The sequence below is a fragment of the Dermacentor albipictus genome, chromosome 7 (genome assembly GCF_038994185.2).
Source record: "Dermacentor albipictus isolate Rhodes 1998 colony chromosome 7, USDA_Dalb.pri_finalv2, whole genome shotgun sequence".
Classification (NCBI taxonomy): Eukaryota; Metazoa; Arthropoda; class Arachnida; order Ixodida; family Ixodidae; genus Dermacentor; species Dermacentor albipictus.
Window position 1 is genome coordinate 28,143,872 of NC_091827.1, and position 21,005 is coordinate 28,164,876.

The following is a 21,005-nucleotide window of genomic DNA, read 5'->3' on the forward strand; positions in this document are numbered from 1 at the left end:
TGGTCGATGAAATGAAGTGTTCAACGTACACGGCAGTCATATGGTGATTAATTTCTGTTTTGGAAACACTTTCAGCTGTCAAAAACTTCGCGACACCGAGCTGTTAAACTTTTGAAGTGTCCATTACGTGACGCAACCATATTCAACCCAGTGTATGAGGTCATTAAAGAACATTTATCTTCACAATTGCGTGTCACTTTTGTAAATGAGACATGCCGTTCTCCTACGCGCATGCCTCGCAGATAATGAACCGAACCATTATTGCGCGGTTAGGGTAGGCTCAGTTTCATTTGACTCGCCCTCGAACATTAGAAATGCAAAGATACAATGGGATATACAAATGCGAAAATACGGCTTGATAAAGGACAAAAAAGTGTCACTGGAAACAAAATTCACTGCATGTATGCACAAAACCTCGCAACAAGATATTTAAGTATACGTATAAGTCTCCAATGAGTCTATGTTTGTAAGAAGAAATAATTGAATATAATGCGTCAAACAAGGCAAATAAACATGTTGCACAATCATAGATTCACAGAATCCTAGATTCCGCCCCCATTCCATCCACTCCCGCCGATGTATTGCGCGCGACGGAAGGCGGCGCGCTTGCTCCTCGCTTTTCTCCTTTGCGCACACAAGACTCAGCCACCATCGTCGGCTCACCCATTTCACCTCCCCTCCTACGCTTTCACTCGCATACAGCGTGCAGCGCGTGGTCACGATGTTATCACCCTTGGACTTTATACGAAACATGAGGGCGACGGCAACAGCAGGAATGCGCCTGGAGTGTCCATATAATTGCTTTCGCAATAATATCATAAACGTATCCGGCAACTGAAGCGTCCCGTCACCCATTACTTTCCGCAAAAGAAGTATCAAAATCGAACTTTCACCATGCGACAATTCGCTGCGCCGCAACAATGTTTTTTTTTTTTTTCTGTGAGGCGGAGGCACCGAAATGAAAAAAAAAAACGCGTAGGAAAGTATGTTGGCCAGAATCTAATGCCTACTTCGGGCACCTAATGGGGCTATGGGAGGAATGCCGAAGAAAACATGAGACGCTTGGTCCACTGAGAACCATACGCATACTGCTCAGTATCCTACAGTGGCGAAACAAGACTTCCCGGAAAGGTTCTGCTCAAGGAATGCGGTGCAATCCTTCGAGTCCCCACAGTGATGGCGGCGAGCGACCATTGTTTTTTTTTTGTCGTCTGCTAGCCAGAAAGCGTCCAAAACTCTATCAGGTGAAAATCCACTCCGCCAGAGCAAACCGAACGCCCACCGAAGTGCACCGCGCGGTTGTCGGGGCCATACGAGAAAAACGTATGCGCTCTGGCTGGCTCGAGCAGCCCGCGGGTAGGGTAGTGAGAACAAAAAAAAATTGAAGAGGCCCAATGTGTCCTCGCGAATAAAAGTCAAAGTAGAAAAAATAAATAAGAACGTAGTTACTTTGGCTGGCTTTAGTGTCTTGACATGGATGTTCTGGCGTAGGTTTAAAAAAATGTTGATATTTTTTTATGTGACATGACAGCACAAATGAACCACCCCAACGCTTCGTCTCTTTGGACCTCGCTGCCTGCTTCGTCAACTCGTCTGCTAGTGTGTTGATTTGGCCTAATTGTCTCGTTGTATGTTCCGATGTAAGACTTTAGAAAAGTGAATAGACCTTTGGCGTCAAATGTTTATAACAACATTAAACCCACAAAGTTCCGCAATTGAAAATCTAAAGCACTACTTTGGAAATGTCAATGCACCTTTCACATCAAAAGCTTATGAGATTTATACCCATAAAATTTCGCAATTGTTATCCATGCGCTCCATAGATTCCGTGGCCTTAGTGAGATGCCGCGGCGAGCCCGCTCACCGTCAAAGCGCCCTTGAAACTTTGTGCTCGGATGGGACTGCTTGGCGTTATGTGACTCCCGGTGTATGGGCGTTGCCCCGAAATCCAGCCCGAGTTTGCAATCTTCGCGGTTAAATGTCTTTTCGAGCGTCAAAAAGACATTCTAGACAAAATCCAGAGTGATTTCCGGCGCCTGGGGTCGCTTTGGTCGGCGGTGCATGGACAGCACGAAAAAATTTCGGGGGGGGCTGAAGCCCCATAAGCCCCCCCCCTGGCTACGCCCCTGCTGAGCTGTGTAGAAGCTTTACCCCACACCTTTCGAGAAAAGTTGTCGTCAAAGCGCTAGTGAACACTGTGCCCTTATCTGATTGGATTTCCGCAGGAAAACCAACTCGCGCAAATATGGACAGTAGTGCATTGACTATCTCAACTGAGCTGAGTTCTTTAAGAAGCACTGCTTCAGGGAACTTTGTCGCTGGGCAGATCAGAGTCAAAATGTGTCTGTGCCCCGTGGCTGTTACCGGCAGAGGTCCCACTGTATCAATAAAGAGCCGTCTAAAAGGCTCCGTAATGATAGGTACCAACTTCAACGGCACCCTCGATTTGTCCCCTGGTTTGCCCACCCGCTGGCAGGTGTCGCATGTCTTCACAAAGTGGTCTGCGTCCCGAAAACACCCTGGCCAATAGTACTCTTGCAAGAGACGGTCCTTAGTTTTCTTAACTCCTAGGTGTCGGGACCACGAACCCCCATGAGACAAGCGCAACAGATCCTGACGGTAGCACTGAGGCACGATCAGCTGATCGAACTCCACTCCCCTGCGGTCTACATACTTCCGGTACAGGACCCCACCTCTTTCCACAAAGCGAGCATTTTTCTTGGCGATACCTTCCTTGACAATGCAGCCCCACGAAACACAGAACCTCTTAAAAACTTCTTGAAACGGCTACAAACGGCTATAGACGTCTTGGTCTATCATAAGACTGAAAATAGAATTTCTTCTAAACATAACCTCAGCACTTGGAATATGCTAGTATATATTCTATCTGCGGCAAAACCCACTACGGGTGTCACTAGAGTCTGTTTTGGTAAACGCATTCAGAATGTCTAACTCAAGAACTTTTCTAGATCTTTTTGTCTAAAAGTGCATAAAATGCCAAACGACGTGTTAAATGTGCGGTTACCGTCGGCCGTCGGCGTTAGCGAATAAAAGACGCCTCAGACGAATCGAACTCGTTCGAAGCAACATAAGTTAATTGGCTTTAATATTACATAATTTCACACCAGAACTTCAACAATCAAGGGCGTGTTATTCTTTTCCATACGGGACGCGCACACGACGCCTGGAAACCATTCTATGCTCGCGCAGCAGGTATTTACAGCAGCAGGAGCGAAACGCCGGTGTTGCACAGCTAAAGCTGCACAGCGGTGTCACAGAGCCACCGCGCTGCGACCACTTCGGCGGCACAATCCAAATTTGTCGGACATCTCATTCTGTGCTGGAAACACTGGGAGGCAGGAAGTTTAAAAAAACGGCCACTGCCGCCCGCTATTTCTCGGTCGTGGGTACGTTATCCAGTTGTGCGTCATTCTAAGCCATTCTGTACATTTATACTGGATATTAACTGGAGTCATTTAGCTGTGCTGATGCTGTTTGCCGTGTGTTTTGCATCAGTGCTTCGTGACATCGGCTGTATTGTGTGTTTTCGCCGACGGCTTACTACCACAATGGCGGGATCTGCGTTCGCCGCCTTCGTGTCTCGGTGCGCCTTTGTACGTCGCACGTTCGGATAACACTTTTTCCGGTAAGTGAAATACATTGCGCTTCGTTTTTCGTCAACAATGTGAATATATTTAGGTGTTACCCGCGGCAATTCTTGATATATGGGCTCTTCTGTCCTGCGAGTTTTCGTCATTACTTTTATACGAGGGGTCTGCTTGTGTTCAGCCGTTCAGCACTACCGCGCTCCACCACTTCCGCAACAACAGTCAGAACTTTGCCCTGCTTGTTAGCCTGTGGCTAACGTAGCACGAGCCAACCGAAAGGAGTGCATTCGAAGACGACGCGCTGGCTGTAATGCTGAACCAGACTGAACTCGCCTTATTTTGTGTCCTTTTGTACTTACGTGTGCGCGCGCGTGTCAGTGACTATGCAGTTTGTAGCTATCCCACTTTCTAGCAAAACAAAAAATATAACTGCAGTGTTTACTTCATCTATACAATTCCAAATTAAATCGTCTGCTGATGTACAAATTTTACTTGTTTTGTTATAAATAAGCAGCAAAACCTTTAACCTAGTAGGTGCTTCATCTGGGAGTGAAATCACGACAGCTTGGCATTTATTAATGAATGACTGTGACTGGGTCACCTTATTTGTAATTGCAAATCTGCCTTTCAACTGACTTGATGCTATCTTATTTTGTCCCTTTCACTCTATAGACGGCTGGACATCCTTCTTGTACCTTGGCGCTAGCTGGATGACGGGACCTCATGATCAGTGTAAGCCAATGTACTGTACCCTCTCTGGTGCTCCCACTGCTTTTTATGTGGGTTAAGGCCAGGGAGCGCTTCGTGGTAAAATAGCTAGTTGGTATCTCACCAACGGCCATTTTTTTGCACTTGTCCATTATAAGCTGCCACTATTATAGCCAATTTCTCAGTGCCAGTGTACATACACAGTTCAACTAATAATTAGTTTCCCTAAGCCTTACAAAATTTACCTGTAGGTAGTCATTGCTATGTAAGAACTCGCAAATTAACTCTGCTGTGTCATAGAAGTATTCCATACATGAGTAAAAATTTTCTACAACAGTGTACATTACACCTTGCTTCCCTAATGCACAAATGTATTCAAGCCAGTATTTGATTAGTTTGGTATTCTAGATGTTTTCTGTGTGATTTAGTTTCTTCACAGGAACTTATTGCACAGCATCAGCAAGCAGTCTAATTTAAGATTTAGGTGTGCTGTAAAAGGTGTGCTTTGCCGCTAGAATTGATAAAACATGGGCCAAGGCTTCCATACAAGGACAAACTCCAATTTTGCTCTACCACCATCAGCACTTGGCTGGCGCTTGCAAAATTAATCACATCAAGTAGCTTGTGCCAGACTGTCTTTCAACCTTATTGTGAGGAGATTACTAAGCGATCTGTGGAGGCGCCTGCGTCTGAGATATAGATTGCGCTGCAACATATGTGTGTGTAGAACAGGCATGATGCTGAGGGTTCCAGCAGTTTGCAGAGGTGCTTTTGAAATTTTGTCATGACTGCAATTTTACCTGTGCTGTTTTTTATCACCTATTTCAATAATATCATTGGAGGTGTTATCAGAATTTATCAATCTATTTGCCCTGGCCCATTAGCCTGCCACATTTGCCATTTCACTAGGTGGGCAATTATTCTGCATGGACCATTACTTGAATACACCTTTTTGTGTGCAGTGGCTTCTCAGTTGCAAGTCAGCATAGATGCTCAGAATTACCTGAGGCTATATATACACTGATAATTTGCCACCTATACGAATCACTTTGCACTTTCTCATGCAAACAGCATGTTAACACTTCCAAGGTGTTGCGTCATTTGTATGAGGTATTGCCCGAAGCCAATTAGGGTCACTTGAAGATATATCAACAAAAATGATTGATCCAGCTAGGAGTGTTGCTTTGGAACACTACTTTATCACCAGTCCTCCTTTGCATGCTACCTGCTTACTCTGTACTGTGTCATGTTTAAGTTTGAAAGAAAGGCAACAGCTAGGCAGCGCAAAATGCCAAACTTGCTTTTAGTTCAACAATATAAGACGCTATTTAACTTTTTAATGAAGTTAGTACATCATTTACCTGCAGAGTGAATTACTGTTTCAAACTGATTATATTTTGCAGGAAGCTTCTCAGACTTGTTTGACAGGTTGATAAGTGGCTTTTTAGCCACAAAACACCATACAATAATTTAAAGGCTGACTTTGACTCTGCTATGCAACTTAATGACTATATGCCAGGAACAAGGTCTCTGAGTTGGGGCGCTGGCTAACACTCCCAGCGTTCTACTAGGACACATAAATACCCAAGAAAGTGGATGGGAAAACGACGCCGCTGTAGCTCAATTGGTAGAGCATAGTACGCGAAATGCAAAGGTTGTGGGTTCAGTTCCCACCTGCGGCAAGGTGTTTTTTCATCCACTTTAATTTCCATTAATTTATCGTTTTTTATTTAATTGATTAAGCACAAGTAATTTCCCCTATGTTGTCCTTGGTGTCAGTGTTTGTTGGCTTCTTATGATAGGAAATATACTAGTCATTTTAAACATTATCGCATACATACCCTAAGATACCCGTAATTTAAGAGGAAGGAGTGCTTAAATTTATTTTTAATGTGAGCCAAACTTCTTACTTAGCACATATTGCTAATTGAAGTTCCAATTTCAACATTCCCATTTCCTCCCTTGCCCTTTTTTTCCTGTTCTGTGCAGGTATTGCTTTCCTATGTCTACAAGAACCGTCACGCGTGGCCTGTGACAGCAAGCTTTTGTGGGCAGCCAGTGCTCTCCTACGAAGGCTGGCCTACTCTGGCAGCGGCGGCAATCATCTTCAAGATTTATCGATGATCACCTTTGCTGCTATTTGTCACTCTTCTTAATTACACTTTCTGCATCTTTTCTAATCTATTAGGTAATAAAGTATGAGTATGTGACATGGTGTGAAGTTGATGCCTTGCTGCATTTTCGCTTGCAATCACCTTTTATGCATGAAAAGCTCATCATACAATTTATGAAAAAAAAATAACAGCATATTATGATTTATCTTTCAGTTCTTGTAACATGCAACGTACAAGGAATTCACTAATGGGTGGTATGCCGAAGAACTGGCCATTATTTCTGCGTGATGCTGTGCAAGCATATGGCGTTACCTTACAAGAGGCACCCAGAAAGTAAGTTACAATTTACTTTTAAATGAAGCATGGACATCAGAAAAAATATATTTATATTGCTAGTTAGAGTGGTTCGCAGAGTGTTTTTCCAGATGTGTACTATCCTTTATTTCTTAACTCATTGCAGCACAGTGTTCTGTTTCGTATACTGGTGTAAGGCTATTGTGCCCCCTGTAGCTGAAACCAGGATGTAATTTTTGCCTGCACTGCAGCATCACTGACAAAATTTTTCTTTGCTAGAAACTATTTCAATTTGGTGGAGACCCAGCAGGGCGAAGTTTTGTCAATAATGACGTGTTTCACGCAGAGATGTTCTTGTTTAGGTCAATGAGTGAACTTTGGAATTATATCAGCATACAATACAGATCTTGTTTGATTTGCAAAATAATTGACAGGTGGCATTCAATTGATTGGTCTAATTAAAAAGCACAAATTGACCAATGAGGCTGTACTACACTATTCCCATGGTTCACATCTGGAAAAACTACCTCTGCATCACTCTATCCGACAATATAAACTTTTTTTCTGATGTCCATGCCTCGTTTAAGATAAATTGTAACTGTGGGCAAGCGTCGTATTACTGTAAGAGCTGCCGCAAAAATTTGGGGGAATGTCTAATAAAAGTCTTCAGTTGTGCTTGTCAAGCTGTCCATTAGCCAACTTTTAGCGTAACGTTAGCAGGGCTAACTGAAGTACTTCTAGACGTCCATGGCTACAAAATGTCTTGATCAAGACAGCTACTAGGCTTTTGAATTAGCCGTTGAAGACATCTTTTAGACATCAAATAGCTGCTTGCGTGTTTCGTGGGGCGTATGTTTTCTAGGCTGCCATCCTTCTTTTGCTCGGCTATCAAAGCCGACCGGCTGACTTTTAGCAACCTATTAAGTCCGTCTGACGTAGGCGCGATGAGCAAATCAGCAGATAGCTCTTCTAGCTTTCCCTTGTCTGGCATTTCCTCTCCAGTATCTGGTGCCTTTAACGCTACAGGCTCAATTTTATTCAGTTCGGGCGTGCTCTGAATATCAGCTTGCTGCGCCTCTGACCCTTTCTCATCGTTCGACAACGTCGGCCCCGCAACTACCGCCTTTGCAGCGAGCTCCCGAACCTTCGATCTGGTTAAGGCCTGAACGCTAGCCTCACCAAACAAAAGCCCCTTCTCGCGCAGGAGGTGATCGGACCTGTTCGAAAATAGGTACGGGTACTGGGGGGGCAGCATAGATGACACTGCCGCCTCCGTCTCAAGTGCTCCGAAAGGACCTTCAATAAGCACTTTTGCTACGGGCAGACACACGCTATGAGCTTAAACGGCTTGTTTGATCCATGCGCACTCGCCCGTGAACATATCGGGTTCTACGTAAGAGGGGTGAACTACATCCATCGTAGCTGCGGAATCGCGAAGCACTCGGCACTCTTTCCCGTTCACGAGGAGGTCTCGCATGTAAGGCTCGAGAAGCTTCATGTTCTCGTCAGTGCTGCATAACGACAAAAACACGACTTTTGTTTTTGTTTCTGGACACTGCGCCGAAAAATGACCCGGCTTCTGACACGTATAACAAACGCGCGCTTGCCTCGTCTCGAACCGCTTTCTGCGTTCGGCTTCGGTTGCCGCCGTCTCCTTACGTTCGGTCGGACTGCTTTCACTCGCATCCGCACTACGTGTGTCCCCCTTTGCTCTCATGGGCGTGAACTTCGGCCTCTCAAACTTGGAGCCAAATTCACCCTTTTGGCCGTCCTTAGCTCCGCGAGCCCGACGCGTCACAAACTCTTCGGCTAGCTCAGCAGCTCTAGCCACCGTACTAAAGTCTGGCCTGTCCAAGACCCAGTACCGCACGTTCTCAGGTAACCGACTATAAAACTGTTCCAGCCCGAAACACTGCAGAACTTTCTCGTGGTCACCAAACGCTTTCTCTTCTTTGAGCCACTCCTGCATGTTTGACATAAGCCTGTAGGCAAACTCTGTATACGACTCACTTTTGCCTTTCTCATTTTCTCGAAACTTCCGACGGAACGCCTCCGCTGACAGCCTGTACTTTTTTAGCAGACTCGATTTCACTTTGTCGAAATCCTCTGCCTCCTCTCTCTCCAAGCGAGCGACTACGTCAGCCGCCTCGCCGGGTAACAAAGTGAGCAAGCGCTGTGGCCACGTTTCCCGAGAGAACCCCTGCTTCTCGCACGTTCGCTCAAAGTTAACCAGGAACAAACCAATGTCCTCTCCAAGCTTAAACGGCCGCATCAGGTCAGTCATTTTGAACAATACTCGTTCTCCTGCACCGTGTGCCTGATTTCCATTACGAGCGCGTTCCATCTCTACCTCGAGACGCTTCATTTCCAAAGCATGATCGCGCTCTTCTTTTTTCTCTTGTTGCTCTCGCTCTTTTTCTTTCTCTTGTTGCTCTCGCTCTTTCTGTTCTTTAAGTTCGCGCTCCTGTCTTTTTGCCCTTTCCTCAATGGTCTCAAGGCATTCCGACAGCTCGTCATCCTCAGCTTCTAACTCAAGAATAGCCCTCAGCAGTTCTGGTTTTCTGAGTTTGTCTGAGACATCCAGACCCAACTCTCTTGCAAGCTCCAACAATTTCGGTTTGCGCAACGACTTCAAATCCATGGCTGCTCTGAATGCTGCTTTCTCTACTGCCTACTATTGTCTTGCCGCAACTAACCCGGCAGCAACGACAACCACAATTACCAGCTCTAATTCTGACACTAACAAAAGCCTGGCAAAACTCAGAAGAAAGTCCCGCACTCACCAAACCTCGCAGCCAAGAATTCAGCGCAGTCGTTCCGCTGCAGGCAACCAGTCATCACACAGGGCTCGTTGCACTGCTCCCGGATGGTCGTTGTGCTGCTCAGCATACAGTCAACCGCATATCTTCGCTGCTGGCCTCCGTTGTCGCGATCTCACCGCTGGCAACCAGCTATTTGATCCGCACCGATGGCACCGGCTGTTGGAATCTCAGCGCTGCCACCAGCTGTTGGAACCTCAGTGATGACACCCGTTGTTGCACCCGGACCGTTGGCGCCCGTTGTTGCGAATGGGTCGCAAGCCCCAAGGGTAGCGTTGGCCTGGCGGCCTGGGGCACACTGGAAGCATCCGAAGGTCCCAGCAAAGCATGAGGCGACTGCTAACAGAACAACTTGTTTATTCTAGCATCGCAAAGAGCGGGCGGTCAGGTCGACCGAAGTAGAGAGACGGGAGAGCACGTTACTCAACAGAAGAAATCGGAGCCTCTCTCCTGGCGTCCGGGGGCAGCTGCTCTTATACTCTTGGCGTCGCGGGCAAGAAGGAAGGTCACGGGACGACACCACGTGACAGCGGCGACGGACGGACTGAGAGACACGTTGGGACAAGGAGGTGACGCATCAGCCGGGCCGGCGCCGGTCAGACCTCCTCGCTTCACACTGGGGGAGCTCCTCTCCCCGGCTGCCGCGCTTTGACAAGCGTGGGCACACACACACACACACGCACACACGAAGTCACGTGTGTGCGTGATCATTTAAAACAGAGAATCACTGACATTATTCACTCTGTTACACCAGATGTTCTTAACTGTGTGTGGGATGAACTTGAATATTGTTTAGATGTGTGTAGGACAACATATGGAGGCCACATCGAACTGCACTGAATAGGTATGAAACTTGGGAGTTTTCCGTTTATTTGGTGAAGATTTCACCAAATCTTCTTGTTTCGTTGATTTCCTGTGACCAGTCAAAAGTGCACCATGACTTTACGGACACACTGTGTGTATCCCACAGCATACAAAAGCAAAACTGGCATGATAAAACAATAGTTACTCGAATTATGTTCTAGCGCTATCACTTTATTTTTTATTTTCACCTTTTCTTCTGCCTTCAATGATATCATGAGCTTCTAGTTTGAGTTGCAACTTTAGCTGTTGGGATGTTCCTGTAATTATGGCTTCTTATTTAAGTATAAAAAAAGCACATTTAAGATTGCCTCAAAAGTGAACAACTCTTTACAAAGTTATGCTACACTTAATCTAATGACCACTGCTCTGGGCCAGCTGATTACTTTAATAACCTAGGCAAGCCAATGATGAATTGACAAAAAGCATAGAATATTAACGTTCTAGCCTTGATATTGATGCTCTTGCTGATTATGTGCACGTGACAGTTGGAGACGCAGACATGTCTCCTGGAGTGTTCATCTCTGAATGCAGTTCCCAGAACTGTGCACAGATCTGGGTTCTTCACTTCAAGAATGGGGACTTCTTTCAAAGATAATCAACAGAGTAAAGTTTATTTATAAATACAGCAGGCTTAGCCTACGCACATATAAAACATGGCCACTTGCTGCCGATCACTGTAGCTGCAATGACATTGTTCGGAAGCCCCGGCGTTATACATGCATCTGTGCCAAGAGCCAAACCCCTCTAAAGTAATTATATACAAAAGTACAAATACATGTATAAGCTAGCTAAATAATCATGCAAAATGGAATGAAATTGGTATACAGGACACTGGGTGTCACACTTGTAAATAGGAAGGCTCTCTGATGCCACGCGATCACTATAAAGTTACGTCGATGTATCTTGCACAGCAAATTGGAGCAGCTGCAGGCCAGTTAATCAACAGAACTGTAGAATGTTCTGAGCAATTTCATTGGCTAAGAAGAAAACTCGGTTCAAAATGAACCTACATAAGCTGCGCACAAAAGAAAAAAAGAAAAAAAAAAGATTAAGTATTGGCGATGCAATATTGCACAATTATTACAGACTCAGTATTGAAATTCAGTCTCGTAAGTCTCGTAAGCAAGCTTGGCTTGCTGGTGATTGCATAATACAGTACTCTCAAAGCCTTGTACAATGCAGACAGAAAGACCGCATGCACAATTTAGAAGCAGCTGAAGTGCCTCAGCGCACACAGCCCCAATCAAACATGAAAAGCCATGAGACTGCTCTGCCATGACGTGCTAAAGTAGCCATTACACTGCAGCCTGTTTCTTTCCACAAGTGCACGGACAGGTACACGACACATTAGCAGCAGCCATGGCCATGATTTCGAGCTCTTCGAGTTCATCTTCAAACATCATCACCAAGATGTCCTCGACCCTTCTCTCTGAAATGAGAACACAAAGACTTTCTTAGTAAAGACTGGATCAGCAAGTTGCCACAATTTAGAAATTTAGTCTTATTTTACCTCTGTCACAGGGAAAATTTTTTTGTCATTCGCATCGAATCACATCTGGAGTTTTAAGTCGATGCTAGATTAAATATTTAATTTCATTCAATAAATAATTGCTGCAGTTTACTCCAAAAAGTGAACCATCGATTGCACTAGCAAAACTATTAGACAGCTATATGGAGTAAGGACAGTGGGTAGTTTCATCAATCATATAAGCTTGTAGACATTTGCTTACTAACTCAATAAATAAGCATGGTGTGACGCAGGCACAGGCAAACATGAACGCGTCACACGATAACCACGGACACTTGCTGTGAGAGTGCTGGCAGGAGGAAGTGTGGCAGCCGCAGCGAGTGAATCGGTGCTTTTCACTTCACCGCAAATTAGGTAGCAAGAACACAGCGCACTGAAGCCATCAATCCTCGATCCACCTAGACTCTATGCACACCGCAGATTGCTTTCAAGATAGCATCCACGTGGCCGCGCTTAGGCGGCCCATACACAGCCGCGGCCGGAGTAGAACACCCCCCTCAACTTGCTGGCTTGTGCGAGATGGAAGACAGCAGTTAATGCTAAGGCTTGTTAATGCTAAGTTAATGCTAAGCAGCTAATGTTAAGGCTTGTTCCCCATCTTCTTCTCTTGTGGGCACGAGATCAAGCCACCATCATTCTCGGCTCACTCTCACATGCTTTCACTCCTACCTACACAACACGGTGCTTGGTCATTACCTTCCCTTACTAGGACTTTGTACAGAACATCACAGCAAGGGTGGAAATTTGCTTAGTGTGTCCATGTAATTGCTATCGTAATAAAAACTATTAGCAATTAGGCTCCACAGACAGCACATTCGTGGATTTGTGCCAGTTCTGGCCCATCAGCCATTTTTTTTACGACTTGATAGATTTATAGCAGGCTGGACCTTTGCCTTTATTTTGCGTAGATGGGTACATCGCTCGATTACTTGTGCAAGTTTACCTGACAGAAACGCTTTAAATAACTGCTATATATTAGGGGTGCATGAATACTGAACAGTAGATTTCGAAACGAATGTTGAAGCGAATCAAGAGAAAAAGCTGAATATTGAATTCAAGATGAAATATTAGAAAATTTTTCACCAACTTAATTGCTTACAAATTTTGGGCAAGAAAGCATGCTACTGCATATGCTTGGGAGCCTCCTAGCATTGCATAACAAGAATGTAGCAATCTGTCAGTAATTTAGGTACATAGGAATCAACTGAGATGTACAGTATGGTCTACTTTTATTAAAGACAACACCAAATTAGTATGCCAGCACTGATTGCAGCTCAGCTCTAGCATATAGAGGGCCAGGAAAAATTTATCAATAGAATTTCTGTTGAATAGAATCAAGTGCTTTTCCCCCCTCTCTGAAACTAATGATTTAGTGATGTTCTGTTGCACTGAATTCCAATGAGGTTATCAGTTTAATAGTGACCCTGTGTTTAGCGGCAATTAATTTTTTCTTTATTGCATAAAATGTGTTGCTTTCCAGCTTTTCTCGGAAATACAGAAGGACTATCCCAACTTTACGGTAGGTGTGCTATCATAAGGCCAATCTGCAGGACAGGCTTTTAAAAGACTTCGCACCACGTGGCTTGATCATAGCTTTGCCTATAGCCGGCGCTGACAGTAAAGAGCAGGCACCGCCCATGCCGTTTCATTGTCAAGTCCGGCGTGATTTGCCACTGGTTAAGCATTCTGAAATCAGGAAGACCGTGGCAAGTTCACGTGACATGGGGACGTATTCTGCAATAATTACTTTGACGATACTATCGCCTTCTCGTGACACAGCGCTCTATCAGCTCGTCCGATTTTGCTCAACTAGCCAATCAGTGCGCACCTGACGGCTGAGGCGACACTACCACCGAAAGTGATTGTCGCAAATACGTCCCATGCTTTCGCACTTTAAAAAATACACTGCTTTTCTCGCTGTACCCTTTGTCCACAGAGCATTATCATTTTGATCGGCCCTGTCAACCTGAAAGAGCCTTGTACTGACAGAAGCGGACTCAGCCGATGCGGCACTGTTCTGCGGAGTGTCGTGTTCGGGCGATATGTGTGCGATGTCCGCATCGGGCTGACGTCAGTGAGCTCTGGCAGTCCCAAAGTCTGCTACCGTGTCAGCCGGGATGCCTGTGGCATACTCAGCAGTCCTTTTGTGGCGAAAACAAAGTGAAACGTTCGTTTGGGTGGCATAGAGCAATAGATATTCGATTCACAAATCGAATTATTCGTACATTTACTATTCAATTCGGTCATATTCGATATTCGTGCACCCCTACCATATATATGTATATATATATCTGAAACCATGAAAAGACACCTGTTTAGAAAGTTTTGAACATGAACTGTTTACATATGTTGTGTCCATTATTCACTGACACACCATCACCACATTAGGTGAATTATATTTTACTATGTAGCACCGTGAGAAACGAATGTGATTTGAAGTATCTAATGTCATTAGCTATGAATAACAAATTTTCCCCTGTGACAGGGGTATCAGTCACAGACATTTGGTCAAGACAGTGATAAACCATAGAAGAAAAAAAAAACATGCTGCATGTTGACCTAAGACCAAGTAGGTTGGCTTACTCTTCATGATGTGAAACCTGCTTTTCACACTATCGGACATGTCAGGAACATTCGGGTTTCTCGCAGTGTCTGGCCTGTCCAAGCTGTCCTCTAGAACGTTGTGGTCAGAGTCAACGTACACTCCAGGAAACTCGGACTTGCCATCGCCGCTTTCGTCTTTGGAGCATTTATTCCGTGGGTGCCTAAAGGAAGCAAGGTGTACAAGTGGGTGAGTTGATTCTGATCACCGTCAGCATCAGACTGCTTTATGTTGACTGCAGGACGAAGGCAGCATCCCCAACTATCCAGTTACTGCACTTAATAGTACACTTTGAAGCTGTTCCATCTGCAATGAGCGGAGCAGTGCAATCATAGATTGTTGAAGTCAGCTTACTTTCCATACTTGAGCCCCATCTCTCCAATCTTGGTTTCCACAGCACTTTCAAGCTTGGTCTTGTCAATTGTGTACTCCAGGAGGAAGGCTTCCAGCACAAATGCTGTGAAGATGCTAAACAGATGCCAGAAGAAAAGTACAGCTGCACTGAAGTGAGGAACAAACGATAACTTCTGCGCACACAGCGAATAAATTCAAGGAATTCAAGTATGAAGTAGGCCACGTGCAAATGTGAGCAAGTTTAGCCTTCAAATATAGTTGCTCATTGCCTTGAAGCCATGCCTTGATGCACTCCTTGACTTGATATTCCATGCATAAACGGCAGACAGCAGCAGCAAATTTAGTAATCAGTGAATGTACGAAACAAGATCATTTCTGGTGCTTTGCCTTGTGTAAGAAATAGTGACACACTGCTTTTACAGAAATATGAATCCTGTGTACCTCATTCATGTGGTATATATGAGAATATTTTTTACTTCGTTTTCTACGATTTCTTAAACAATGGTGAGTGTTAACCACCACATCGCTGCATTTTGCCACAGGTTCTGCGGTCGTACGTCTCAAAACTCATGCTAAGCATGAGACTTCTGCTAAATTACGGCACAGCTTCGGTTCTACAATTGTAACACATGCACTCAATTTAATAATTATAAAGTCAATTAGTGCAACATCGTTAATTTGCCTACATCACGCTGCTATTTTTGGTGCAAGTACATATCCACCACTCCAAGCAATTCAGCTCATTGTGCTAAGGTGTTGCTATGTGTCACAGGAGAGTCTTAATAAGTCTGTTACTGCAAAATATATATATATATATATATATCCCCTAGTGCATGTTTCTGCACACACACATATGCAGGGACATGTTACATATGCAAAAACGCAACAGTGTACCTGCCACATAACTGAGCTTGTAAAATGAACTTAATGAGGGCAATGTTCAAGAAAGTAAGGAAGCCAAAAAATTGACACTAACTTCAACACGATGACGACACAAGACAGGTGGAACAGCAGGAAATACAGCCGGGCAGCCTTGCTCGTGACGTGAACGAATCCCTCAGTCAAGAGTGTGGATGTTAAGAACAAAATTTTCATTTTCGTATGTTGGTGGCACTCCATGAAAAATTGACGAGATCACTCACACACAAGCTCTTAGAACTATTTATCATGCAATATATAGCACAAATATATCCCCCTTTAGGGCTGAATTTTATCAGCTAACAAAAAATTTATTTTCCCCATGTTTCTAACATCTTCAGAAATATGAAAAGTGCATGGCTGCAAAACAGATTTGAAATTTTCAATTCTTCAGCAAGTTTCATCAAGTTTACGGAATCAAGACTTTCAGATTGTCTACTCACTTGTTTACTAAAAACAAAGCACTATACTGGCATTATTTTCTGAACCTTGTAGACTACACCCACCAAGGAAATGCTAAATTTTGACATTACCTGTGCTGATGTCAAACGGTCACTTTCAATCGAGACTGAGCCCAATATGGATCAAAATTCTCTACTGCGATTGGCTCCATTTTGTGCAAAGGGACCTATCGCAACAAAAAATTTTATTCTGATCGAGCTCAATCTGATTCAAAGTGTGTCGTGTGATGCCATGTTATGCATGCAGCCTTTAGCTGAGAACGGTTGGCTACATTTTCTCCATTGAAGATGGTAGTGCATTACTCGGCTCCCAGTTGCACATACTGAATTAAATTAAATTGTATTTTTGCGTCATGCATGGCCCACAAACATTTGCTCCTGACTGTACAGTGCAGTAGCACCTTCTTATAGCGAAGTCACGTTTATAGCGATGCATTTTGTTAAATTTGATATTCATTATAAAAGAATGAACAAAAGGGCACCAGAAATCCTCATATTCATGACAGATCACCTTTAGGGAGACCTTTGCGGGTGTTTTGGCTTTTTGCTACTGGCTCCCTGCTGACTATGAACACTGCGAAAGCAAGAGTGCTGCACCATAACAGATATCGCGTCGGATGTTCCGCTCCTGGTTTCATTATATCAGTAGAATACTGGTTGAAATAAATCATGGCTAACGAAATCTTAGATTCACATTATTATATATCATTTGTTATATCTGTGCTTGTCATATTGAGATTCGACTGTATTTTCAGGGCCCATTTACATTTCAGTTTCTTCAACTATTGCTCCTTAGCAAGCCTTGACTAACATAGTCAAGAAAAAGAAAAGGATATTGTGCCACTGATTGACGACCATCAGCTCAAAGAGGACGACAAAGGAGCTGAAGATGTCGTTGAAGTTGTTCTTGCAGTAGCCCGTCGCGTAAAAGGCAGAGTGCTTTAGTTTGGTATTGCCGCAGTACAGCTCTGTCTCCATAGAATGCGTTCCGTTGAAGCCACCGTAGAACGAAATTTTGTCTCGATAAAGCTCCATGCCAATCACAGCGTACACATAATATACAGCCTGCAAAAAAAGAAAATAGAGAACAAGAATTTAAGGAGGACATCAGACAATCCAGAAAAGCTTGTGCAATAAAAGTTTTGAGATTAATCTCCAGACTGATATCTGTCATCGTCTACACAGTGCCCCATCTAACACTGACCAAGTTTGTAGCAAAGCCGGGACCACGTGTGTACACAAAGCCATCTATGCAATAGTAGCAGCTACCTTGAGAAGATACTTTTGCAAGTGTCCTAATTAGTTAGAGGCAGAGAGAGGTCATCAATGCAGGACACTTTCCTTCTACAATGCTGTGCTGAATGCTCTCTCTACATTTCTGCACTTTAAATATATAGATCCCTTACAGAAGTTATGAACCCTACCATGTTCCTTATATGGACAGAGCAAGAAACATAAACACACATACAAACATTCCATCCTCTCTTTGCATTGAGTACTTTATGCTAAGGTTTCAAACCTCAGATTCCCAACTCACACAGACTGCCAACCTTGTGTGTATGCATGTAACTGGCACACGACTCACAGAATAAAGGCAAGGGTAGAAGCTGCCCCTGTGGTTCTGCCACAGTGTGGCGCAGTCAAATTCCACACATGCAAGGAACCAAACTAAAAGCTATGAAGATGCAGAAGACACTCACGCTCATTATTTAAAGTAACTGCAAAGAGCTACTAAGATCAGAAATTCTTTTGGCCTTGCAACCCAACAGCCTCCTTACCAATTCATGAAATGGAAGGGCAGGCACACAAAACACAGAGAGAAAAAGAATTCTGCTTTTTTGTGCCATGAATCCCCATAGACTTGCTATTTTTGGTCTTTCAGAACCTTTGACAAATTCTCTCACCTCAACAGCTCAAAAACTCAAATGCAGCAACACAAAGTAATAATGGTACAAATAATTAAACCTATCTCATATGTTCAAAGCTTATCAAGAAACCAACTAATAATTATTTCACAGAAGCATTTGCAGTGTGACCTTATGCAGTTTTTGTAGTAGCTCCTTGACAATGACTATGGTGATGCAGCCATACTAAAAATAAAAAAAAAGTTTAACTGGTGGAAGAACACAAGGCACTATAGTTGGCTCTGGACCTTTGGCATTCACTCATAAAAATCAACACTCAATCCAACTGCGCCACTGGCCTATTAACAAATTAAAGTGCAAAGCACCCTCTTACAGACTAGCATTCATGATGTGTGCCAAAGTATACCAGATGATGTTAACCCTTTATGCTAGCTGTTGCAACTTTCAAACATACCGAACAAGCAAAGCCTATGCCCTGGCAGTATGTTTTCTGGCTCAGTACTGGTTGCTGAGCATTCGTGACAATTTTCAAGCGCTGACATAAGGTGCCATCTTGGAACAATAGCGGGAGTCTGGCAACCGCTGTTTGCAGCCGCGATCGACGATATGCCTCACATCTCCAACATTAAGTATTTGTTACAGATTTTATTAACATAAAGAAAGTCAGTTCATGCTTGCAAAAGTATTGTTGACATTCCAGAGATTACGATGGGTGTTTTAGTGAGCTTGCAACTGCAGTTAATTTTAGCATCATCGCTTTGGCTAGAGTATGTCGTGAATTTGCGCCATTTGGCATTTTCGGCACTCAATGGCTGTAGGAACATGTTGTCCAAAAACCAGAGAAAAGTGCCTTGTTGTTCAGCAGGGAACGCATGTTAGGTCCTTCTACAGTAGAGAGAAGCTATCGAATGCCTTTTTCTAGACAATATGAGCGACAACCTCTGTCTAAGAGGAAGAGAATTCGTGCAAAGTCAATGCCTACGCCCAGTGGCATAGCCAGAAATTCCTTGTCGGGAGTGAGGGGCATGCACTTGGCAGGAATAGACGGGTGAGGGAGGCAGGCATTGTCACGCATCATGTTGTACCAGGCAACCCTGGTAGACAAAGATTTCAGGAGTAGAGGGTTTCGAGGTAGGGGTCTAAACATGGATAAACCAAGTGCACAATTCAGAGGAATACTCACAAACAAAACGCCACCAAATGTCAGTATCGACGGCCCAAGGTTTGTGATGGTGTTTATAATTCCACGAAACCTGAAGGTACAACAACGCAAGTGATTAGAAGTTCCATTTTCATTAAAGCATCAAAGCAGCGTAAGCGCATTTGAAGAAGACAGTTTACTTTGACAAACTGCTGACAAAACAGACCTTGGCATAAACATGATCTGGGTTATGCAACCAATAAGACTTTCCAATAAAGTGTTTTCCAAGAAAATTGCTTCTTTGGCAAACGTGCATGCGATTGACATCATGCTAATAGAACTGCACTGCCGTAACGTCTTTCTGCTTACTTTTTGAAGTTGCGGATCAGCTTTACAAGTCGCAGGACTCGCAAGACCAACAGAATGTCAAGAGTCAATGTCCTGCTGTTGCCTACAAAAGAAAAAAAAACCACAGGTAAGGGAATTTGCAATAAGAGCACTGAGGAATGTAGTGCTAACGTTTGTCAGCTGCACCGATCTATATATTTAATTTTGCAGCAGCTAGCATAATTCTGCTTCTGCAGTTTCGTTATTTAAAGAGGATGGCATTACTAGAGAGAAATCACAATGCTCAATTACCTAAGTGACATTTTACAAATAAACTTTGCAGTTGCTCTTTTAGCGTATATGTTTAAATTGCTTAAATGAAGGCAGTGAGTGCCTTGGGTGCATTTACTTAGAGTGTTAGCAATTCTCTTACTTCCACACCACAAAGTGAATATGTCTCAGAAACATTGCACTTGGCAGCTAAAGAATATATGACTCACTTGATGCTCCAATGGCTACTTCATATAGTGTTCCGATCACTGCAGAGCCAATGATGACAAAGTCAAATCTGTTAAAAAAAAAAAAACATTGCAAAGTGCCAACTGCAACATGTAATAGGTGTAGAAGTTACAAGAAAAAAATCTAACTCAGTGCAAGCCACAGTTTAATCCTCTATATGTGACGACGTGCAGCACGTGTACGCATTAATTCTGCTTTCAGGTGTGGCTTCACAGTAATATGCAATGCCGTCAAGCCACCCATAAAGGCAGAACTCACGAGAAACTCTCTTCCGGGAACTTCAATTCCTTTAATTTATTTTGCAAGGCCCACATGCGCGTGAGTATGGTATATGGTGACCCAGTTTCCAAGAATAGGTTTCGTATTTGAGTTACTCACACATTCCATGCTTGCTTCATGAAGTCTACAAATCCAAAAGCGTAAATTTTGAGCAAAATCTCAACACTGAAGACTGTGAGAAAGAACCACTCCGCTTCGTATACGTCCAGTCCGATGACTATGGCATTGACTAGAATCAGCAGGTCAAAAAGGTATCTGAAGAAACTGTAGAGAAAAAGGAAGTTTGATGGTTATATATGCGAGACAGCCAACAAAAGTTATTACTGTTGCTCACGGTGCGCAATCAGCACAATAAGCAAGCACACAAAGTTTTGGTTTCATTTCAAGAATCAAGCAGTGAATGGTACCTTATGTACAACCAAACATAGGCTTCTGTAAACAACAGTCTTGGACCTGAACAATCAACCTAAAAAAGCTGAACAGCTGCTTTGTCTGATGTTTGTGACAAGCAGGTTTCTACAGCTCCTGTTGGCTCGCATTTGTTAGTTGTGCAAGAAGTGCAAGTTAAATTATTAAACTCTGGGGTTTTATGTGCTAAAAACCA

The 21,005-nt window shown here is 43.7% G+C and overlaps 1 protein-coding gene and 1 long non-coding RNA gene across 4 annotated transcripts in view; one reads left to right on the forward strand and one right to left on the reverse strand.

Annotated features, from left to right (window-relative positions):
• The first annotated feature begins 3,391 nt into the window (after window positions 1-3,391).
• LOC135917439 (uncharacterized) lies at window positions 3,392-6,526 on the forward strand. The gene is made up of 3 exons (XR_011507122.1): window positions 3,392-3,646; window positions 4,281-4,340; window positions 6,306-6,526. It is a non-coding gene; the product is annotated as an uncharacterized lncRNA (long non-coding RNA).
• Window positions 6,527-10,987: 4,461 nt separating this feature from the next.
• The window catches only part of LOC135917398 (two pore calcium channel protein 1-like), a 51,008-nt gene continuing 40,990 nt past the window's right edge, over window positions 10,988-21,005 (reverse strand). For all 3 annotated transcript variants that reach the window (XM_065450966.1, XM_065450965.1, XM_070521812.1), the window contains exons 11-19: window positions 20,501-20,665; window positions 20,104-20,171; window positions 19,646-19,727; window positions 19,319-19,388; window positions 17,107-17,335; window positions 15,868-15,958; window positions 14,892-15,005; window positions 14,519-14,700; window positions 10,988-11,836 (exon numbers count right to left, since the gene is read on the reverse strand). In XM_065450966.1, coding sequence (XP_065307038.1) covers window positions 11,703-11,836; window positions 14,519-14,700; window positions 14,892-15,005; window positions 15,868-15,958; window positions 17,107-17,335; window positions 19,319-19,388; window positions 19,646-19,727; window positions 20,104-20,171; window positions 20,501-20,665 — 1,135 coding nt within the window. In that variant the 3' untranslated portion in view covers window positions 10,988-11,702. The remainder of the gene's footprint in view (window positions 11,837-14,518; window positions 14,701-14,891; window positions 15,006-15,867; window positions 15,959-17,106; window positions 17,336-19,318; window positions 19,389-19,645; window positions 19,728-20,103; window positions 20,172-20,500; window positions 20,666-21,005) is intronic.